Consider the following 22032-nt stretch of genomic DNA (forward strand, 5'->3'; position numbering starts at 1 on the left):
TCGCATGTATCTTTACCATTTTTGAGTTAGAGTAGTTATTAAAGTTACTCCAATCGATTACGAAATAAATTTTAAATATGCCGTTAGTGTAAATTCTCAATTGAATTTTCTTCTATAATACATAAAAGAAAATTATTATATCAACGTCGTTATAGTTACATTTAATATTCAACTTTGTTACTATAAATAGGCTGCATTTTCTTGGCTATTAATGATTGAGTAAAATGTCAATAAAAAAGTCTCTCATCAATGTTTAATGACTCGCATACATGTTGACATAAAAGCTCACCGGATGATTATCCCGGACCTTTATTTATTTTTGATGATAAATATCCTTCTGTATGAGGGCATAAGCGGATAGGGAGCTACCAAAAGCTAAAGGCTATGCCAAGATTTATTTTACGTTTCCCTCCCTACGCCGTTAAACCAATTAAGTCACTCTATATATATAAATGTATTAAGCAAACACCCGAACCAAATTCTTATTAGATTTAATATCCGAAGACGTTAAGTCAATTTTGCACGTTTATAATAAACCAATCGCTGATGTAATTTAAAGATTATGAAATCAATTTACGAATCCCAGAGATACTCGAGAAATTATCCTGTTTATAACCGAAATTTTCGAGATTCGTAATTAAAGGATTTCGCCATTAATCCTCCGACGCGACAAATACCACCAGAATAAAAATTTTCTATAGGTGAGGATATTATAATCGATTTATTTCTATATATATATATATATATATATATATTATTTTTTTTTTCGGTGGTGTTTATATGGCAGAACGCTCTTTATCAAGATCGTTATAAAACATATTGGACATTGGCCAACATAAACCGATTTAAGAGCTACAGTTTTGCTCATAAAACTCTAGAAAAACAACAGTCGAAGCTTCTGCAGCCCAATAAGAAAAAGAGTGTCCAATTTTCGTCAGTGTTAATCCGCACTACTCCCACACTACTCAACTGGTAGGCAGGCGCGTACATCACTTATAAAACTACCTGCAGTTCAAGCAGACGGTGCCACCTTTACACGTGTCCTATACTTTCTGCTGACAGATGGGGTACCGAAGTCGCCTGACGTTGCTTTTGTTCGTTGCCGTTTACTCGAGTCCAGGTAAGTCACGAATTTCTTTCCCCCTCCGCTTTGCTCCCCCGTTTTATAATTAATGCAAATGAATTGAATTAAATTTTATTTAAACTGTAAAAAGTATATTTTTCGAGCGATAAATGCACGGAAAGCGGTGAACTTTGTTTCAATAAAAACAAAGTTCATCACTTTGTTTTGTTTCGTATGTTTCCTCCTAATCGTGTTGATGTGTATATTGAGATAAGATCAGTTAAAGCAATGTAGTGTATTTTAAAAGATATTCTTCTATTTAAATATAGAATTGACACAATTTATAGAACACAAAGTCTAAGTAACAAAGGAAAATAATTCTTACTTTTATATATATATATATATTTTAAACAATTCCAACTTGGAAAATCCTATACCTACGCACCCAAAAATAAAGTAAATAATGTTAAAATTCTTAAACGTATTTTGAATTATAAATATATACTATAAAAAATTATAGCCGTGTTAATTAATTTAGCCACCCTTTTCTATATCCTACGTTACTTAATTAAAATACTCAAATAAATGTTTATATTTAATTTTATTACTATTAATTAACACATAAAACATTTAACGACAATTAGTTATTACGACATAAGAATAAACATTGTTATAAATTAAATACGAGCAGTCATTTAATTATAGTGTTGTTATATTCTCTCGAGAGTTTAAATCTGTGGCAGAAAGCACGAATATAATAATAATTCGTGGGGGAATTTGTCACGGAACTTTATTTTGAACTGAATTTTACTAGTTTCTGCGTTGTCTTGACAAAATTTATGCATCTATAAAGCACAGATTGAAGATTTATATTGAATAACGAGGGTGGATATATGAGTAAATCGAGTTTATTATTTTAATTAAGTTCTGTAGATTCAATGAAATTATCTTTACGTTACTAATTTGCATTCGTATTGCTTCACATATGGCAAATTTCGTAAATGAAAGGATGTAAATAATTAATTATTCAAAATAAAAACTAAATCTGTTGTGACGAATCTGTTTACACAATAAAGCGTAATTTAGATCATTCTCTCTAATCTAAAATTAATAGAATTGTATAAATTATGTAAAGTTCTACATTATTGCAGTGTATTAGCGAAAAACATTAAGCGAATTTACAGAAATTTGATTTATTATCAGCAAAATAATCTTTATTTACTAAATGTATCATTGTAAAAATCATGTTATAATTTTAAAGTTATTTCATATTATTAATTAATAAAACACACATCGAGATAATTTACATCAGCGTGTGAAATACAATGTATTTTTTAAAAATTAACATTGTGGGTGTGATTTGCAGTGTAAAATTAATTAAAATTCTATATTAGAAACAATGCTACAGAAACTTAATTTTAGAAGAGTTTCCTTTGTTTCGATGAAATTAAATACCTAGTCAACATTCGAGCTGTTTATATTCGTGTTAAATAAATTAATTACATATTTACCATATTAATACTTACTAAAACTGAATCAATCGATGTTTAAATTATTTAAATATAATAATAAATAAGTGGGTTATTGCCTATTTATATTAATATAGGTTATGAGTATGATTAAATTAATTGATAAATTCCTAAAAAATGATAAGATTACTAATCCATCCATTGATAATTGGATACTTTAAGTATTTTTATCCATATTCTTTTAGATCTATTTTGTAAAATTCACTATTTTTTTTAAGTATTTAGTTATTAAAATTTCAATTTATTCCTGCATAAAATATAAATTTCATCAATAATTTTTCGTTTTTACTGTTATTTTTATAGATTTTAATTGTTTTTTTCTATAGTTAATAGGGGTGGCTTATTTTGCACATTAAGTTTGTGTAAAGAATAAAAAAAATTCCACATTTATTGTTATAAAAAGTCGTTTTGGACATGTATAAAAATGATTTTTCCAGATTATAACGTAAATAATTTGAATTCGAAGTTCCTTTTTAATTTAATTTTAATTAATATTCTAAAATTGTTTCGTAAATAATAATGATTCCTAGCAACGTAAAGTATTTTCTGTTAGCATCCTACATGTAAATTAGTTTACGTAACACATTTATGTTCCTTATTTAGAACAGTGCTTATTAATTCGAACAAAGAAAATTAAAAATAATGAGTAAAATAGAAGTTTTAGTTGCTATATCTACAGGCAATAAGTTAACCATAAACAATCAAAATAAAACAAAATAAAATAAAATTTCATGAAATCCCCTCCCAATCATTTGACTAATTATAATTTACTTTTCTATTCTGCTGTAAAATTTGTATTTGTTTTAAATATATTTTGATAGAAACTAAACGTTTATTCGTCGTAAACTCANAAGTTTGGTTATTTTAGTCTACCATTGTAATGTTTATCAGAAAGTGTCGAAGGGATGATATTAAGGGAATGAAGTATGGAGGCTTCAGGGTAGCCTGTATTTACCGCAGGATCCTAGAGAATTATGTGTCATGGGGTTGAAATCAGAGGAGGAATGAGACGTCAAGATAGCTTATATTTATTACAGGGTCCTAGAGAGGACCCATGAAAAAATTGACAGAGATTGTCAAAAGGTTTAGAAGTGTATAGGAAACAGACATACAATTTGATATTTATTATCTAAGGATTATTCTTAATTCTCATTTCATAAAAAATATAGGTTATTAAAATCATTTTTTAATTAAAAAAATAAATAAAAACATCCGGATAAAGTTCGTTAGTGTAACTGATAATTAAATCGTTATTATTTAAGAAATAAAAATAATTAATTATACAATTTTACATAGAATTGTTTGAAATATTTTCCTCGTTTATAAAACAACATAACTATTTAAAAAAATTATTCTTTAATATACATTTCCATTCATTTGTTTAATTTAGTAATTAAATAAATGGATGAAGACGTACGGTACGTACATTTTAAAAATATTAGTTAAAGATTAAAAATATAATTTTATTACCAAATAAATGAATTAAATTGTCTGTTTTTAATAATATCACGCGCATAATTATACCATTTCGTTTATAAATTAAATGCTAAAAAAAATAAAAATGGCATTAAGTTTTTTTTTTATGTTTTAATTTAAATAATTAAATCTAGAATATAATTAATTTTACAGATTTTTTTAATTGTTATTTTATGATTATAGCTGAAAGAAGGAAAAAACTAATAATAATATAAAAATAAATATCTACAATTTAAAAATATAAAATTGTTATACATTTTATTGCCAAATATATGAATGAAATTGCTTATTTTTTAACAATACAACGTGCATAATTTTACTATTTCATTCATATAATATGCTTAGTAAGGGACCTTCCATTAATTACGTGTGCAGTTTAAGATGGAGTCGCGTACAGTACTTCAATGTACACAATAGGGAGGGAGGGAGCCAAAAATGGTTTAAAAACTGTATACGTAATTAACGGACGGCTGCTAATTTATAAATCAATTATTGTTTCACTCGTAAATAATTTATTAGGTTTTAATTAATGGAACAACACAAAATAATGACAAATATTGGTAAAATAAGTGAGAGTATTATTAATATATTTTTTATAATATTAATAAATATAGAAGAAAAGTAAAATAAAAAGAAAAAAAAATACGCCGTAAGAAAAATCAAAAGTGCAATAAAATTTATGAAAAAATCTTAAGGTAAATGTGCATTTTAATATTGTTTCTCAACAAAGATCGGATGCAATTTATTGCTTTTATATAACAATTTCTTGTCTCCACGAGGCGATTTTTCTCTATTAAATAAAATTCTTTCCCTTTTCTTGGAGGTAATTTTTCTATAAAAGAAAGCAAAAAAACACTTGCAGGCAACTGTCAATAGGATTTATGTTTCCATAGCACCCTTAGACAATCACTTCAAAAACCTTCAACAAGCTCTCATAAAGTGATAATTTTTCAATAACGGTAAATTTATCTTAAGGGATATCAATTTTTAAAAGTTATATTATTAATATTTATACTGAACAATATAATTTTATTAATGTAATTTCATTAGCATATTTTAAACAAATGTGTAATTTTATAAGATCATCCATAAATTACGTAACGTTATTTTTATACTTTTCAACTATCATAACTCTCCATAACATTGTCGTGCATGCCCCGAAAATAAACTAAATGACTCCTAATTTAAATTTGCTTAAAGATTTTTTTAAATTTAATTAAATGTTCAAAATATTGAACAAGAAATTCGTTAAGACAACTCTACACAATTTAATTTTGTACACTTTTATACCTTAAAAGTTTGTTTATAAATAATTGAATCAGTTAATTTGTTTGTGTATACTATACTAGTTGAAAGAAGGGGCTACCTCCTGGTTACACTCAAAGGTACGACCAGGAGGTTGTAAAGATGGTGAAAAAAGAGGAAGAGAGAAGAAAACAAGTGATGAAAAGGAGGGCAGGATGATGATAGGATCATAGGGCACTGCCTCGATAGTTTATTAAATACAAAACAGAAAACATATGTACAAATTATATATAAGATGCACGTAACACAGGTGACAACAAATAATGACTAATACAGTTTGTACAAATATAAATAGAGAACATTATAACGTTTTTTTTTTTTTGTGTATAGCAGTGTTTCTCAACGGGGGCGATATCGCCCCCATGTAGGCGTTTTTCCATGTTGAGGAGGCGATTTGTAGCAATTTATATTATGGGGGGCGAAAAACAATTTTCTGGGCGATATAGTAAAACATTATGTTAAGAATAATTAGATATTTTGTTCGTTATATCGAACAATAATTAAACAAATAACATTATACTAGTCATTAGTCTATTCAATGCAGTACGAATTTGGCGTTAGCCTTGGCCGTCGGCATCGGAATTTTTAAGTGAAGAGGGCAATGCTACTTTACGGTTTCATTGAAGGGGGCGATACTACGTAATGGTTTTATTGAAAGGGGGCGACGATTCGTTAGAGGTTGAGAAACACTGATGTATAGCATTTAAACGTACTAAACTCTTTTAGTTTTTATAATTGTCATGTCTTTTAAGCAGAGTTGCAATATTTAAATAATTGAATTTAAGAAATTAACTGTTCAAAATTATCGAAAAGAAACAATTTAAACAGTTTATTTTCAAATTAACCAATTAAACAGCTTTCCGTGACGAAATAAAAAAAGTGATCAATAAGATTTCCCCGCGTCACACATTTTGAAATATGTCATTTAAATTTCATCAATGGCAATGGAGAGAAAATGAAAAGTAATCCGTGTAAGGTAATAATTCAAATTACGTAAGGTGAATATTACCCAATAACAGAGGGAATTTTTTAAAATATTAGTAAATAACGTGAAAACAGGCGTGTGAACGTTTCTTGCAGATGAGAGCGCTTCATTAATGAAGCCAAAGAAGTTCAAAGTTTATCTTCAAATATCAAAAGTTAATCCAGTTGATTTGAAAGATGGAAAACACGTGTCTAATGATCAAACAGAGATTATCCTTTTGACACGACTCGTAGACGTGATGATCATAGAAATAATTTGATCCGAAAAATCCTAATTTTTCTTCCTGTTTTCCTCAAGAATCTCGGGGATAATATAACTTTTAAGCTTTAGTTAATGATTTATATAACAGATCATCAGCAGTTTGCAGGAAAATGCAATACAATGTCTATATATTTTTTTTTTATCCACTTAGATTAGCTAATCCTGACTTTCACATCAGATTTTTCGCAGTTTTTCAGTTTAATAAAAAATTATAAATGATTTATTTTCGAATAAAATACATCCTCAATAAATTGTTTATGATTTTTCAAGATATTTTAGCGAAAATTAGTTTTTAAAGAAGGCGAGAGTTAGCTTATCTCATGTACTTTACAGTACATTAAAATCACTTTTCTGTGGGTTCTCTACCCTTTGGTGGATATTTTTCTATCTGGTATATGCTCCCAGGCTTTAATTCTATAAAAGAACTATTATTTTCCTTCTAGAAACCACGTCAGTAGAAAATTGGTTCTTTCGCCAGTGATCTTTCAAATATATATAGGGCCTATATTTTTTTTTTTTACTCTCAAAATTTCCTTAGGCATATTTCTTTAAGGAAGATAAGTGATCAAATCCTGTTTTTACGAACTTTTTTCATATAATAAAACACACTTTGACCTTTTAAATATGCTTAAATTTGAAATTTTAAGATGAAAGCACGAAAAATTTTTATTAGAGGGAGCAAGTCGCATTAAAGATTTCGGCGCCATCTTTTGGAAAAATAAATATTAATTTTATTTTAATTTTCTAATTATTACGTTTTAATTTTTACTAATAAGTTATTCACGTGATTAATTATTTTACAGGTTTTGCCTTTAGTTCTTCTAGGAATTTCCATCATCACACTTTCCATTCAGGTAACAGAGTCATGCAGCTAATTATTCAAGGTAATTATTTTGTTTTCTATTTATACGAAGTTTACTAAGTTCGTTAATGATTAGTATCGAATTACTAACTTTAATTAGCCTAACTGTCTACTGCATTTACATAATTTTTGATTGTTTGGAATAAGACAACGCAACACGAGAGCGATCTGCCAATGGAAATTGCTACTGGGAGGACTTCTGTGGGAACCTGATCCCTATTTAGATGCTAGACAGTGGCGCTTTATATACTCATGGGACCCAGGCAAATTTGAATTAGGAGGCCCCATGTACATTTGTTTTATTCGGAAAAAGTTTTGTTTCCTGGTTAGTTTTTGGTGCAACCTCTGGAGGATTAATACCCGGTCGTCTTCATTCAGGGTATAGTCTAACCCATTATGGGCATGGTAAAATACCTTCTTAATGCCTTCTACCATGCTCATCGTGGCAATCACATGACAGAAGAATCAAAAATAAAAGAAAAATACATTCTTTTGTAGGATAGAGCATCAATCCACACCAAGCTTACCTTGTCCGACCATGTTTATTTCATCAATTGCCATAGATGCCTTTTGGGATCATTCTTCCCTTTCTCAGTATGACGTATTTTATTGTTTTTCTTTTGAAAAAAAAAAAAAAACATATTTTATAGTGTTGTGTTTATAGAACACTATAATATACATATTTTTAAAAACTTTTACCACCCACAGGAAACTAAGAGATTTTTTCCGTGGCCGTTATAGATTCAAGCAGGCCCGCAATGAGGTTCGGTGGTGAGAGAGGAGGCCCTACAGATTCGGGCCTCAAACGTGTCGCCTTTACTGCTTCTCCTCCTTACTGTTTCTACCCATCCGTCTCTATAAAATACCATCATTTTGGAGTGTAAATTTACCTGATATTTCTGTACTCGAATAAAAAAATAATTGATAATTCTGAAGGCTAGTTTTCGATTTTTGTCATTCTTAAATTAGAATGACAGAGGCTTACAGAATTATGGAATGCAGTATTACAATAAAACTATAGATTAATAGGTATTACTTTGTTTCTTAAAGGTTACGCTGATAAACTTCTGAGGGAGTTACAGTCCAATCCCTTCAACCATTTTAGTAAAGAACAAATTCAATTGTTTCGTCAAAGAATGACTGAATTGTACGATCACATACGTCATCATCCAGCGCTACATCAACGTCACTTATGGGTGGGAAAGGGGAAGCCTTCTATAGATCCCGACAAAAGCAATTATGGGTTAGAAGAGGTAAAGTAAGACATGTATTTAGTTTTTAACTGTTAAAGCATTATTTTTAATAGAATAAAGGAATTTGTAGAACGTTAACAGAAGATTCGACAGAGCAAAGATGATCGACTCCGAGGACGTGCGTTACGTGCAGAAACGCAACAGACCCCTAATGTTTCCTTCCGAAGAAATCTGCAAAACCAACAGGCAGTGGGAACAAGTAAACAAAACACAAGATTTTTACGATAACGAAGTGGAAGTGGTTCAAGATGATGTGCAACAATACGTTTTTTCGTATCGTTGCAAGAACGAAGGAAAACCCTGTGAAGGAATATCAGCTTCGTAAGTATATTATAGCGAAATAATTCTATTTTATGAGGGGTTCATCAGAAGAATTGCATTCATTAACGTTGAAAATATTAAAATATGTCATTGCAGTTATTACAGTGAGTGCACAGAGAGATTTGGATGGATGTATATGTATTATCGAAGACTCGATGATCCCGATCGAGTACCCCAATGGGGTTACGTTGCGGCTCCTCACCATTGCGCATGCAAGATTACTCAAGTTGCCCATTTTTCTCAACTAGTCCATATGCCAGTTCCAGAACTATGATAAATATTGTCTTCATTACTTTTATTGTGACTAAATATTTCAAACAGTTGCATTATAAACTCTTAAATTTCAAAATCGTCATTTCATTTTGAAATTCTATTCATTTTGAACATTTGCTTGTGGTTATTCATGATTTTTAAAATGATTTATTAAGCTTTCTCCAGTTTATGGAAAATATATTATTATTTTAAAATTATATTCACTTTCATGGAATTTTGGGAATGTAACATTTTGCAGAATTCATGCTCAGAAAAATAATGTTTTCTTTATGCTTTTAAGTAGATACAGTCCGTTCATTTTCATAAAATTAATTTTTTTCTATACTTTAAGGTAATTTAAATGCATTTTTAATGTGGTTACATTAATTAAGGAGATTTTATATTTAAATTTTTACGTTTTTTTATGCTAAATATTCAAAATTAAGCTATTTTATTGATTTTTACAAGTAATATTCTGTTTTAGTATGCAAGAAATGGTTATTTAATTATGTTTATTTAATTAACTAGAGAAAGCTTAAAACAGTTTATTTGAATGTAAAAAAAGAAAGAAAAACTTAAAAGTAATTCTCAGTTTTAAAAATAAAAAATGAAGTCAATTGTAAGAAATGATGATAATTATATGACAATTTTCTTTGTAAAACATGTAATAATAATCATTAATAAAACTACTTTAATGATGGTTTTGTTGTATAACATTTATTCAATTAAATGTCTGAATTTTTTGTATAAAAACCCATTTTTTTAGTCTAAAAAGCAGTTTTGCCTATAAAAAGCCAGGCAGAGAATGAAGCACTTATTAAATTTCCAAGACTTAATGGAACTCGAATCCAAGCTCTCCGGAATATCATGCTTATAACATTAATGCCAGGCCACTGGCTATCTACGTAATAGTATTTAAATACATACTTCTAATGTGCAATACATTTTACACTTGATATAATGCCAGCTACATAATTTAAGTTTACAGCTACGTTTTTGTATACATGATAAGTATGACGCTTATATCATAATTTCCTGTAAATTTTGCCCGTATTATTATTATTATTGCATGTAAAACACATAAATCTGTTAGAAATTGCGGAAATTTTACGAATATCACACAAAACAGCCCTCGAAGAATTAATATATAAATGTTTTTGAAATAGCCAATAACGGGAAGAATATTTTAAAAAAATAACCAATAGGAGACGAGGAAACAATTTAAATTTTTTTTAATGACAAGTAATTGCGTTTATAAGTATAAGAATTGTTTCTAAAGCTATTTTTCCATTTTTACAATAAAATTTTATAAAAACATTCCGAATATTTCTTTGTTTTGATTTAATAATAATGGACATTTTTATACATTTTAAAATCCAAATTCCGTTCATGCCGCTTGTTACGTTTTCAGAAAGGAATGTGATTGGTCAAATCAAGTTTTTGAATCATTAAAATGCAAAGTTTTGTATTTATAATGCTATAAATTATTAGTAATTCATAATAATATGCTTATTTTAATTACGAATATTTATCATTTTTAAATTAATTCGTAAAATAAATTAGTTCAACTATTAATTTAAAATTATTAAAACAGTTTATAATTAATCTAAATTCACGAATAATGCTGAATTTATATATAAATTATTTTAATAATCCTAAATAGAGAATTTTAAAATTTTATTTACGTAACATACAAACGTCATCGATCACATGACACCTGTTGGTTATCCAAACTTCAATATGGAGGCGCTCTCCTTGCTTCTTTTCTTAAACGTTATAAGATTATTAACTGCTCAGTATAAAAATTACTGTAAGTTAACATTTATCTTAAATTAATACATTAATTCACTTGCCGATTAATTTTTAATTAAATTAATTAAACTCAATTGAGTATTATTTACCGTTTGGTCCATCGATAATGGTTTCTTTAAATAATTTCATTTATTAATTTTATTTAATTAATTAATATTATTATTAATATTTAAAATTTTTATTATTTTTTAAAAATGCAAAATAGATTATATACTGAAACATGTGTCTTTAATAATTAAAAAAATTAAAATTAATTACTCTAATCGATGCTAATTTGAATTCTTCATTAATTTGTCCATATCGGCTTTTTTAAGAACTACACTTCAATTTTATAATTTAAATATCATCAAAATTAAAAGATATTTTATCGTATTTATTGATTTAACTGTAAAATTAGGTCTATCATGTGATAATTTCATTCTACTGGTGTTTACTTCACCACACGCAACCCTGATCAGCCACTTTGAAACCTTGTGTAACTTTATTGATTATCATAACAGTCCGTTCTGTTTATTGATGTTCATCCAGTCTATGTCAGAGAATTAGTTCAATAACATTTATTTGCGACTTTTGTTAGTTCTTTCAGCGTTTACGAAGATTGATTGATTAACAGTTTGAGTTTTATTGCTTTAATTCCTAACAAGAATTCAGTTAATCAGTTTGCCGACAACATAACTTTGGGTCTTCTTAGTTAATTTTTACTTATTTGAGAAGGATTTTTGAGCGTAAAAAAGAAAATATATAGTAATTTAGGCGGAAAATATGGTTTTAATAGTTTTGGCACACAAAACAAGTATTTGTACAATAGTATCTCAGAAATATTGTAGTTAATTTTGCACATTGATGTTCATTTTCCTATTTTAAAAAAAGCTATTTTAAATAAGTTCTAACCATTTCTGATTAATTTTTAAGTCCAAAATTTAAACAAATTCGAAATTAATTGGGATGTAATTTGAAAAACATTGTAGACCTATAAATTCCCACTGTCGTCCGTGTGTCCGTCAGTTTGTCTTTTCTTAATCTCGAGAACGAAATTAGGTAGATGAAAGCTGAGAGCAGATACGGAAATCTTAAGAGCAGGAAATCCCGATTAACTGTACAAGAACTTCCCGTTTGAAACGAAAGTTACATTATTTCAATTAAAATTATTTCCCAGAAAGCGGTTAATAATGATTGGCACGACTCTGTTGGTAAAGGAAAAGTATGATGTACAGGAGCAAGACACTACTAATTTGAGGTGGAGAGGATATATTTTAAATTAAATAAATTAAAAATATTATTTAAAAATTACAGCTCGGTATTGTGACGATGTCACAATAAAAATCGCTCCATTTTTTAAAAATGTTTACCTTTAAAATTGATATTTTTAATTTCGAGACGGTTATGGTATTAGCTTACTGTTCTGGGGGACCGGAATCAATCCAAGCATGTAACTCTTTCACATATTATATGTTCCGGAGATGTTGGACCCCATTTCTCACCATCATTCCATACTCATTGTGGTATGGCCAAACCCACAATGGGCATCATTAAAAAGGTCCTCTAAGTGTCTGCAGGGTGAAAAGAGACATAAATCCTGCCAGATCTTTAATATCGAATGAAGGAAGATGAAGAAAAGTGAACCAAATATACTTGTACCAAGATACCTTTTCCTAAGCCGCGGCTTAGGAAAAGGTATCTGGGAACATGTAGATTTCAATTGTACCGAATCTTGTGAAGTGCCCACAAAGTGGAAACGGCTAGCCGTTTCCACTTTGTGGGCACTAAGAGGACTAATTTAACAAATCAATTATGGGTTCGACCAAGGCCTCAATGGGGTGGCCTGGTAGTGAGTTGCAAAATATTCAAGAGTGAACTTGTATTGTATGAGAAAACAGAATACAGGTGTTAGTACGCGAAACGTCCGCCAGGCGGTACGCCAACAGTTATTGTTAACGTCTCTGCTAGAAAGTATAGTGTTTATTTCTCTAGTATTTATGTCAATAAAGAATATTCATGTCTATTATTTCTGATATAAACTCGTTTCATAAGATACAGTGGAAAATCGACATTATTGAATAGTCACTCCTCCATTAGTACGCTGTATTGAGGGTGAACAATATTTATATTCTGATGACGCTTTTTTCACGTTAATTTTAAAATTAAATGTCAATATTTACAATACACAAACATAATGCACATAAATTTGATTCTAAGGAGTAATTTATAATATATCAAAGTCATTTTTTATATACAATTTACAGGTACAGGTATCAAACATTTAAATTATTTTAGCGGAATTATAGAATTATTTTATAGTAAATTTATTGTAAGAGGACATGCAATATTGTAATATATAAAATACTTGTTTACACTTTGCGGCATGAAATGTATTAATGAAATATGACTTACGCATGTATTTTTAAACTGAAAAATAATTTATGATGGTGATAAATATTTTGTATTCATTGACTGAAAGTCGCTTGCCCCTCTCTAATTTTTTGAAAACACTCTTTGTCCCGTAAGTACTGAGGGCCCATTTTTTGTCATACCCATTGTGAGTTCGACACAAATGGTAAATAGTGGTGAGGGTGGTCTGCCTAGGATCCTAGGCAGACCTCCGAAAATTTCTAGAGTTGCTCGCCCGATTCCGAGTTCCCTAAATCCGTAAGCTGATCCTTAACCCGTCTGTCTAATTTGAGCATATGTGCTTACCAATAGAACTCATTACACTTTTTAAAGTATATACAGATATTTAAATATATAAAGTACAGTACCCTTGTTTCACGATTGCTAGTTTTATAACCCCAATTTTACGACTGCTATAAATTTTATATTATGACCTGCATTTCGCAGGTCATAATATAAAATTTGCTGATCATCACTGTCTTATATTATAGTCTACTCTTTATACTGCAGTCTTTATACTTTATGATGTTTTTTTTCTTCTGGATTGAATTCATAATACAAGGCAACGCAACACACACACGATCTACCAAGGGATATCGCTCCCCCTATAGTTTCTCATAAAAGTTATGATCTACCAAGGAGGAGCCATCTCGGCTCCTCCTTGAAGATCGTGACTTTTATGAGAAACTGGTCCCATTTAGTGTTAAACTTATGCTATGTTGATGAAAGCATGGTCTAAACAATTTTATAACTCTCTATACGGTTTTGGTGGTTTGAGCGTTGTGCTTTTAATAACTGTTGAGCAACACCCCAAAATGTCATATGACATTGTCATTGGGCTTGTAACCTGATAAACAACGAGCGGTCGATAATCGGGATAATCTCCAAAAAAAAGCCCTACAATGAGTATTTACTGAAGCCCTCTGATTTAGCAATTGCGATGTTATAAGCAGTGTATTTGGTAGAAATAATCGGAAAAGTTTTGAAACACTTAACTTAGATCTTAGGTAGGAAAATAGTCTATTGTTTACAATAGTGGTGAAACTTAGTAGAAATAATACAGAGGACCTTTCCTTGATGGCACTTCTTTGTTTACCCGATATTGATCTTGGTCCATTTGCAGTAGCGGTTCGTACGAATTAGTAATGTCGGGGCTACTGCAATAAAAGTAAGAAAAAATCAATATGGGTTGCAAAAATTATATTATTAATAAAACTAAAATATATACTATGTGTATAATTTACTTATAATGATAAATTAGCATAGGAATGGCGATAATAAAACAGAAACTTTCCTTTTATACCGGAAAGGGGTACAGTCCTTATAGACGACCCTCCTTTCTTAATTGCAAGTTTAAATGTGGAAACAGTCATAAGCTACAATATAATTCATTCATACCTGTATTTGATCTTTTGTGTAAAAATCATCATAAATACATTTTGTAAATTGTACGTATAATCTATCTATACTGTTTAATTCCGATTTTATTGTTTTAGCATATAGCACTTTGTGTTCGGTACCAAAATCAGATTTCAACTCTAAAACTCTGAAAGTGACCAGCATTTCGGTAAGTTTCAATTAATTTATAAAATATTTTCATTATAGCATAACAAAAACATGAATTATTTTTAGAAATCTGATGAGGTATTTTACAATTGTACCGAATCTTGTGAAGTGCCCACAAAGTGGAAACGGCTAGCCGTTTCCACTTTGTGGGCACTAAGAGGACTAATTTAACAAATCAATTATGGGTTCGACCAAGGCCTCAATGGGGTGGCCTGGTAGTGAGTTGCAAAATATTCAAGAGTGAACNGAATTATTTTTAGAAATCTGATGAGGTATTTTACAATTGTACCGAATCTTGTGAAGTGTTTCGATTTTCTTTCGCGGCCATCGACTTCTTGGCAGAAGTATTTAACTTCAGGTATTTGCAATTGGTTAATTATGTAAAAAATAAATTATAACATACCGATTGTCCATAAGTCTGGTCCAGGAGTCTATGTCTAGATCTTCGTTCATTATTTTACAAGTAAAGCATGACGCTGGCTGAAGCAGTTAAGGCTTTATGCTCTCGAGCAGGATCACATAAGAACGGATCTAAAGCACCCCAGTAATTATTCGGAGAGTAGTCTGTCTAGTAGGCCTATACGTGTCCCGTCAATCATCATCCGCTTGAACTCACTATTGGCTTGTAAAAAGGCCGTTATAGTGCACACAAAACGGAAAAAGTTTTTTAAAAAATGGAGCTGAGTCAAGAAGAATGACTTCAAGTTATTTTTATGGTAAGGGATCCCCAGTCAGCAAGAAATCTCGGATGGTGGGAAGACTGGATGCAGCCGTTAAAACAATTCGAACTCGTTTGTACTCAGCAACATGTTTTGCCTGTAAAAGAATAAACAAAATCAACATAATTCCTAAGGAGCCAGACTTATGGAACAGCCTGTAGTTTTATATAAAGTTTAACTTTTTATTTTAATGCTGCTATAGTTATCAGGTGATAAAACCCGAAGATAATACTTTTGGAATCAAAGAAATCATCAATGGCACCGTCGTTTGGAATGGGATGATCAAAATGCTCGCCAACGGAGTAAATTTTGAAGGATAAATTTTTAATAACTTGTACTTTATATATGTAAAACACTAATATTTTTACTTTATTTAGGAGGCAGATTTAGCTGCTGGTCTGTTTTTTATTACCGAAGAGCGCAAAGAAGTTATAGACTTTTCACTTCCAATTATAAACGATCGTATGGGATTAATTACTCTTTCTCCCAAGGAAGCTGGAAATTATAAAGCTCTGTACGCTCCTTTTGACAGAAATGTAAGATTACTATTTTTTAAGATTTTAATTTATAAAGAAATTTCAAAATGGCAAGCATTCAAAAATTGAATCCAGATATATGAACTTTAGGGCAAATTTCTGGACTTCTTTTGAGCCAATTTGATAGCATTAAAATTTTGTATTCTGATATAACTGATACATTCAATAATAGGTTATAACTACCGCTTAGGAGGAATCCGGAATCGAATCCGAGCAAATGATTTCCTCAGAAAATTTTCATGAGTGGTCGTCCGCGGATATGTTGGGTTCTGTCCCTCCTTATCCAGGTGCTATTATTTTGGGCCTAGCCAAAGGTATGGCAAAAAATCCTCTTTGTTTTCACACTACGAGGACTTTTCCCCATACATATCGTAAGAGTTAAAAAAAATCAGTTATATAAATTGTGATATAATCATAAACGCCTACAACGCTGAAATTGTCGATTATTTTTTGCTGAGGTACTAAACAGATTTATAAGATTTATCATAAATTTGGCTACGTCCACAATGGGGCGATTGTATAAGGAAAGGAGTCCGATATATCCATGTCAAACTATCCAAGGAAATTTCTAAAAATCCGACTCCGACTTTGATAATTGCTGAATATTAAATCTTGGTGTTAAGCATCTGTTCAAATATATTTACATTGTACACAGACTGCTTGTAAGGAGGCTTTTTAGTATTAAGATAGTATTAAAATCCATTGTGTTGGTAGCCTACTATCTGAAAGTTGAGGGACAGGAAGTGACATATCTATCACCACGCTGGCCTGAAGATTCACGATGTTAGTTTTAGCTTCTTCAGCTAAATCTAACATCCACTATAGAACGCAGAAATGTAACTTTTGTTTACAACTCTTTGATTGATTAAATGTTCGCCCTGACATATTTTAGGCTATTCTTACACCATTACAGACCAGTGGCGTGCCATGACATCTGATGATAGGGAACCTGTGTTTCTGTAAGAAGCCGACTTCCAGCGGCAATCAGTTAATTGCGCGTCAGGGTCCATTCGTATTCGTTTGTTCGATAAGCCTGTAAAAACCGCACACTTCTTTAAATGTATTATTAATAGATTATCCGACGTACTTAATAAATAAATAAGTTCAATATAATTACCTCTGTTATTAGATTCAATAGATTCCCTATACCCTCTAAATGCTAATTCTCGCTTTGAGAAAAAACATAACATCTATTAATTTAGATATAATATGTTTATTAGCCGTAATTATCTTGTTACAATTTTCGATATTTATTTTATATTGTTTACTAATGTTAAATACTATTCCGCTTTGATTTCCAAATTGCTTCAATTTTACGAAAGAATCGACGTGACATTTATGATTTTCGCGTCTTTTGCCAGCTTTATTCAAATTATTTAAATCGTCAAAGTTATTCTTATTTCACACACACTAATTTCATTTGAAATTAGTAGGCAAGGCCAACAAAATAATTTTTTATGCATCCACAAAGCCATTTTATGTCTTCATAAATTTTATCGTGAAAATGCCGAACAAATTTTTTTGTTGACGTATTTATATTTAATTTAGGCATTGGTCTTTCTCTTTTATTAATGTTTTCTTTTTCATTATATGGTCTCGAGCCAAAACTTTTTAAAAATGAATTTTCAATATCGCAATTACATTCTAAATCGCTAGCCATAATATAAGAGCTAAAATTAAAAATAAAATTATAAAAACTTACTTGTTAAAATAAAATGTGTGATGGATATACAATTATATATACCTGGTACAAAATATTTAATTGTATGAATATACTTTTAAAGAAAATTATAATTAAATGTAGTTTTGTAAAGAAACTTACATAAAAATAACATAAAATATTCTTTAGTTTTTAAGTATTAAAACAATCCACTTAGTTAAAATTGCTCCCTACGAGTGGCTCATGGGTGAAATCAGAGATGATCTTGGTAGTGCAGTTGTTGCGTGCCAAACCCTGAGAGTTTGGCACGCATGCAGTGCGTGCATGCGTGCCAAATTCTCAGGGTGCCGATACCGGTCAATGTCAAATACATCTTTTGTCGCATCACTGGTATATCTGAAAGGACGTGACAGGGCTGTTGTACATTTTAAACGTTTCTCATCATAGCTGTAAACATCTAAATATGTTAAACTTAATAGTCATTTGTTTTCTAACTAATTCGTTTTAGGACCAAGTGTCCTCAGAAATTTCCAAAATTTACAACTTTTCGGTCACTCTCATTGATATGGAAAAATTTCTGTTTTTATTACATCTAATATTACAAAGAATTCATTCCCCGCTCTACTCGGCTAGAGATTGGTTCGGTTAAGCTTTTGTTTAAGTAAAATTCCACCTCTTTCAGCAGGTTTTATTTATGTTCCTAATTCCCTAATTTCTTAATTATTTAGTAGAAATAAGTTGAAATTGGTTACTTTGTAGTTAAATATTTGTAGTCTTGGGAAAGAAGTGGAAAGACAAATATTTATGACAACGGATACATCAATCGTAAATTTAAGGAAAATAAATTCTAGAGCTATTTATTGTACCTTGTGTCTCTCATTCATTAAATTTAATTGTAAATGATGCTGCCAAAGTAACAGTTAATTTTTTTAACATTGTACAAGAATTGTACACGTTTGTTTCTGCATCCCTTTATAGATGGTGCATACTAAATTGTAATATCACTAGTTTAACTTTGAAATCCGTGAGTAATATAAAATCGGAGAACGGAATAAATATATCAAATATTTTAACGGATTTTTTTAAACTCCTGGCAACTATACAGAAAACTATCATAAAAACATACCAGTAAATTTCTATCGTAGGATTAAGTTATAAATCTACTCAGTATTCACATAATCTGGCGAAGCAGGCAGGCGGCTAACAGCCTAGAACCGGTCCTGGATAGAATCATTGGAACCGTTATACGATATTTTGGTGTGTAGCTTCCACTAGCGAAACCGCGTGAGGTTGGTGCTGTGTAAAGCGCAATGAGTATAACCTGGCTGCTTGGAAGCTGACCTGGTTTCGACAATACAGCACAACATGTATTTATATTTTAGAAAATACAAGGGAAGCGGCGCTTCCACCGCTTCCAAGGACGCCACTGTTACAGACAGAACTGGCCCACAAGACTCCAACAGGGGGAACAATCTTCTCCAAACTGTCAATGATAAATTATGGGTCTGTACCAGATTCGACCCTGTACCTTTACAGCGACAATCTGTAGTTCAGATACAGGCTATAAAGATACAGGTTTAGATACAGACCGTAGATTTTACTAATAGGCTCGACACGGTCAACTTACAACGTTTTAAATTATTGATTTATCTGATTAGTATGCAGTTTAGTAAATCAATTATAAGATATTTACTGAGATTATTTGAAGGTTTGGATAATATTAATTATCACATCGTTCATCATGGTACCTATTATATACGGATGCTTGAGAATGGATAGGTATATGAGAAACGATACAAGTCCAGAGCATTACTTTACGTTTAGAGATTGCATTTGGTTCGTGTTTTCTGGTCTTGTAAAGCAAGGTAAGTCATTTTATCAGAATGCTTAATTAGATTTAAACACGGTATAAACGAAACGATGGGTACGTTTATTTAAACAGGAACTCCTCGTTTACCTCAATTTAACTTGGCACGCATGCTGTTTGCTACCTGGTGGTTTTTCACGCTTCTTTTAACAAGTATATATTCCGCTAAGTTAGCAGCTTACCTTACCTTGCCTTCGTTCCACATCATAGAAAATTTGGATGCCGTGTTAGAAAATCCCAGTTTGAAATGGATTATTCAGTATGGACATGCCATTGATGGACTTATTCAGGTTTTTAATGATTTCAAATGCATTAAATTTATTCTAGATTTATACTATAAAAATTATTTTTAAAATATTTTTAGAATCCAACTTCTAGTGTATTTCAAAAGCTTCAGACTTCTATGAAGAAAGGATTTGGTATCAAAGTGAACTCTACGGAAGAAGCTATGGCTCTAGTGCTTAAAGGAGGTTAAATTTTCCTAAATATTCTGCTACTTTTGACCTCTGAACCAACTTTGACTTAAGTAAAAATAAACTTTGAATATATAGTTATCAGTTTCGGAAAACTCGAATAAAGTGTATGCCCGGAGTCGAAAGATTTATGTAGGTTTGAAGCTATAGACAAGTACTATGAGCAAAAAGAGTAGATTAGATTTTGCCCATTTCAGACAGCATTGACAATGAGCATAAACATCATTGATAACGTGAAATATAGGGAATAATTGATTGGTTAAAGACGTAGCCAGAATTACACCTGTCTGTAAAAGTAGTAGTTCTGGCTAGCCATTTAGTCACATGTCTAACTAGTTCAATGAATGGTCTTGCTGAACGAGTTGGTACCACGTGATATTCTCAAGGCGTTTGTGTGGCTACTCGCTTAATTCGAGACTAGACATCCGGGAGTGGATTCATATAAATTTCGTTTTAAAGCACATTTATAACGTTTCGTGTTCTCAAGAGGTTCACCAAAACTGAATAAATAAAACCATTGAACATAGCTTGTATCAATGATAATCCAGAGGTCAAAATGTTACCATAAATTTTGGCAGAACGTTAAAGAAATATACCTTTTACCCTTTTCAATTCTTACTACAGGTTACGTGTACATTCAAGAAGTCACGTCTTTAAAACAGATTATGTTGGACGATTATACGAAAACGGGAAGATGCAGATTCATAAGATCGTCTTATGAGTTTTTCGATAATAAATTGGCATTTGGTTTCGCTAAGGGCAACAACTACAGTCAGCATCTCAATGCTCTGTAAGTACAGTACAAGACTTATGTACAAACAGGTCCAAAAAATAACAATTATTGTTTGATATTTTTTAGAATATATTGTCTGAAAGCTGCTGGCTTAATTCAAAAATGGAACCAAAGATATTTAGTAATTCCAGACGTCTGTCGTTTGTCCAGCGATTTGTTTCTGAGAGCGGAAGACAAGAAATTGAATCTGTTAAATTTATCGCCAGCCTTTTATCTATTAGCAGCCGGATTAAGTTTAGGATTTATTACTCTATTGTGCGAGATATTTATTTTTTCTAGAAAGAAAAGTTCGGTTCGGAGTCAATCTTATACTGTTAATATTAAACGTTCGAATAAAACGGGCTCGGAAAAAAATGTAAACTGAAATGCCGTGCGTGTGAAATAAGTTGTGTTTTATAATTAAATATGAAAATTGGAATTTATGATTTTGTCGAGTGCTTAGGATTTAATGAATACTTTCTTTCGAAAGTTGGTTTATATAATATTTATATACTTAAGTTAATAATGTAAAGGACTGTGTAAAGGATTCGATTCGGCAGCGTAGTGTGCAACAAATATTTACAATAAATTCAATTATATCTGTTATATATTTAGCCATCGTCTATAAATTACGTAACTCCTGTTCAACTATCATCTCACTTCCTATATCGCTCCGTAATGCCGTAGCACATACCTCCCAAAATCACATAACGCTTCGATCAATCCCCTTAATTGTATGTACTAAGGAATACACAGCACATACCTAATGCTACATTGATTTATTAATTAATGCCAATGGCTATCTCAACACTTAAAATAACTTCAAATGTTGTTAACAATTTTAAGCTTCATATTATAGCAATAAATGACATTCATATTAAAGCAATACGAATTAATTATAAAAATTTGACAAGGAAAATTTAATTAATTCT

The 22032-nt window shown here is 30.6% G+C and overlaps 2 protein-coding genes across 2 annotated transcripts; both read left to right on the plus strand.

The window, feature by feature from the left end:
• Positions 1-828: 828 nt before the first annotated feature.
• On the plus strand, positions 829-9455 carry LOC111627673. Its single transcript, XM_023371277.1, has 5 exons — positions 829-1120; positions 7423-7503; positions 8532-8734; positions 8805-9055; positions 9152-9455. The coding sequence occupies exons 1-5, from the start codon at positions 1063-1065 to the stop codon at positions 9327-9329; spliced, it is 771 nt and encodes a 256-aa protein (XP_023227045.1). The 5' UTR covers positions 829-1062; the 3' UTR covers positions 9330-9455.
• Positions 9456-11043: 1588 nt separating this feature from the next.
• Positions 11044-21667, plus strand: LOC111627671 (glutamate receptor ionotropic, kainate 5-like). The gene is made up of 10 exons (XM_023371275.1): positions 11044-11117; positions 15004-15074; positions 15334-15431; positions 15995-16094; positions 16170-16328; positions 19697-19853; positions 19931-20145; positions 20220-20325; positions 20953-21118; positions 21188-21667. The coding sequence occupies exons 1-10, from the start codon at positions 11048-11050 to the stop codon at positions 21483-21485; spliced, it is 1440 nt and encodes a 479-aa protein (XP_023227043.1). The 5' UTR covers positions 11044-11047; the 3' UTR covers positions 21486-21667.
• The last annotated feature ends 365 nt before the right edge of the window (positions 21668-22032 follow it).

This window comes from Centruroides sculpturatus, unplaced genomic scaffold (genome assembly GCF_000671375.1).
Source record: "Centruroides sculpturatus isolate CEXI.00-Female unplaced genomic scaffold, Cexi_2.0 scaffold546, whole genome shotgun sequence".
In the NCBI taxonomy this organism is placed as follows: domain Eukaryota; kingdom Metazoa; phylum Arthropoda; class Arachnida; order Scorpiones; family Buthidae; genus Centruroides; species Centruroides sculpturatus.

Bases quoted from the DNA above. Each gene is read 5' to 3' on its own strand.
- LOC111627673 (XM_023371277.1), top strand. From the start codon at position 1,063: ATGGGGTACCGAAGTCGCCTGACGTTGCTTTTGTTCGTTGCCGTTTAC. The intron at 8,735-8,804 runs GTAAAGTAAGAC...AGGAATTTGTAG, and splicing joins GCAATTATGGGTTAGAAGAG to AACGTTAACAGAAGATTCGA. The intron at 9,056-9,151 runs GTAAGTATATTA...ATGTCATTGCAG, and splicing joins TGTGAAGGAATATCAGCTTC to TTATTACAGTGAGTGCACAG.
- LOC111627671 (XM_023371275.1), top strand. From the start codon at position 11,048: ATGGAGGCGCTCTCCTTGCTTCTTTTCTTAAACGTTATAAGATTATTA. The intron at 19,854-19,930 runs GTAAGTCATTTT...TTATTTAAACAG, and splicing joins TTCTGGTCTTGTAAAGCAAG to GAACTCCTCGTTTACCTCAA. The intron at 20,326-20,952 runs GTTAAATTTTCC...TTCTTACTACAG, and splicing joins GGCTCTAGTGCTTAAAGGAG to GTTACGTGTACATTCAAGAA.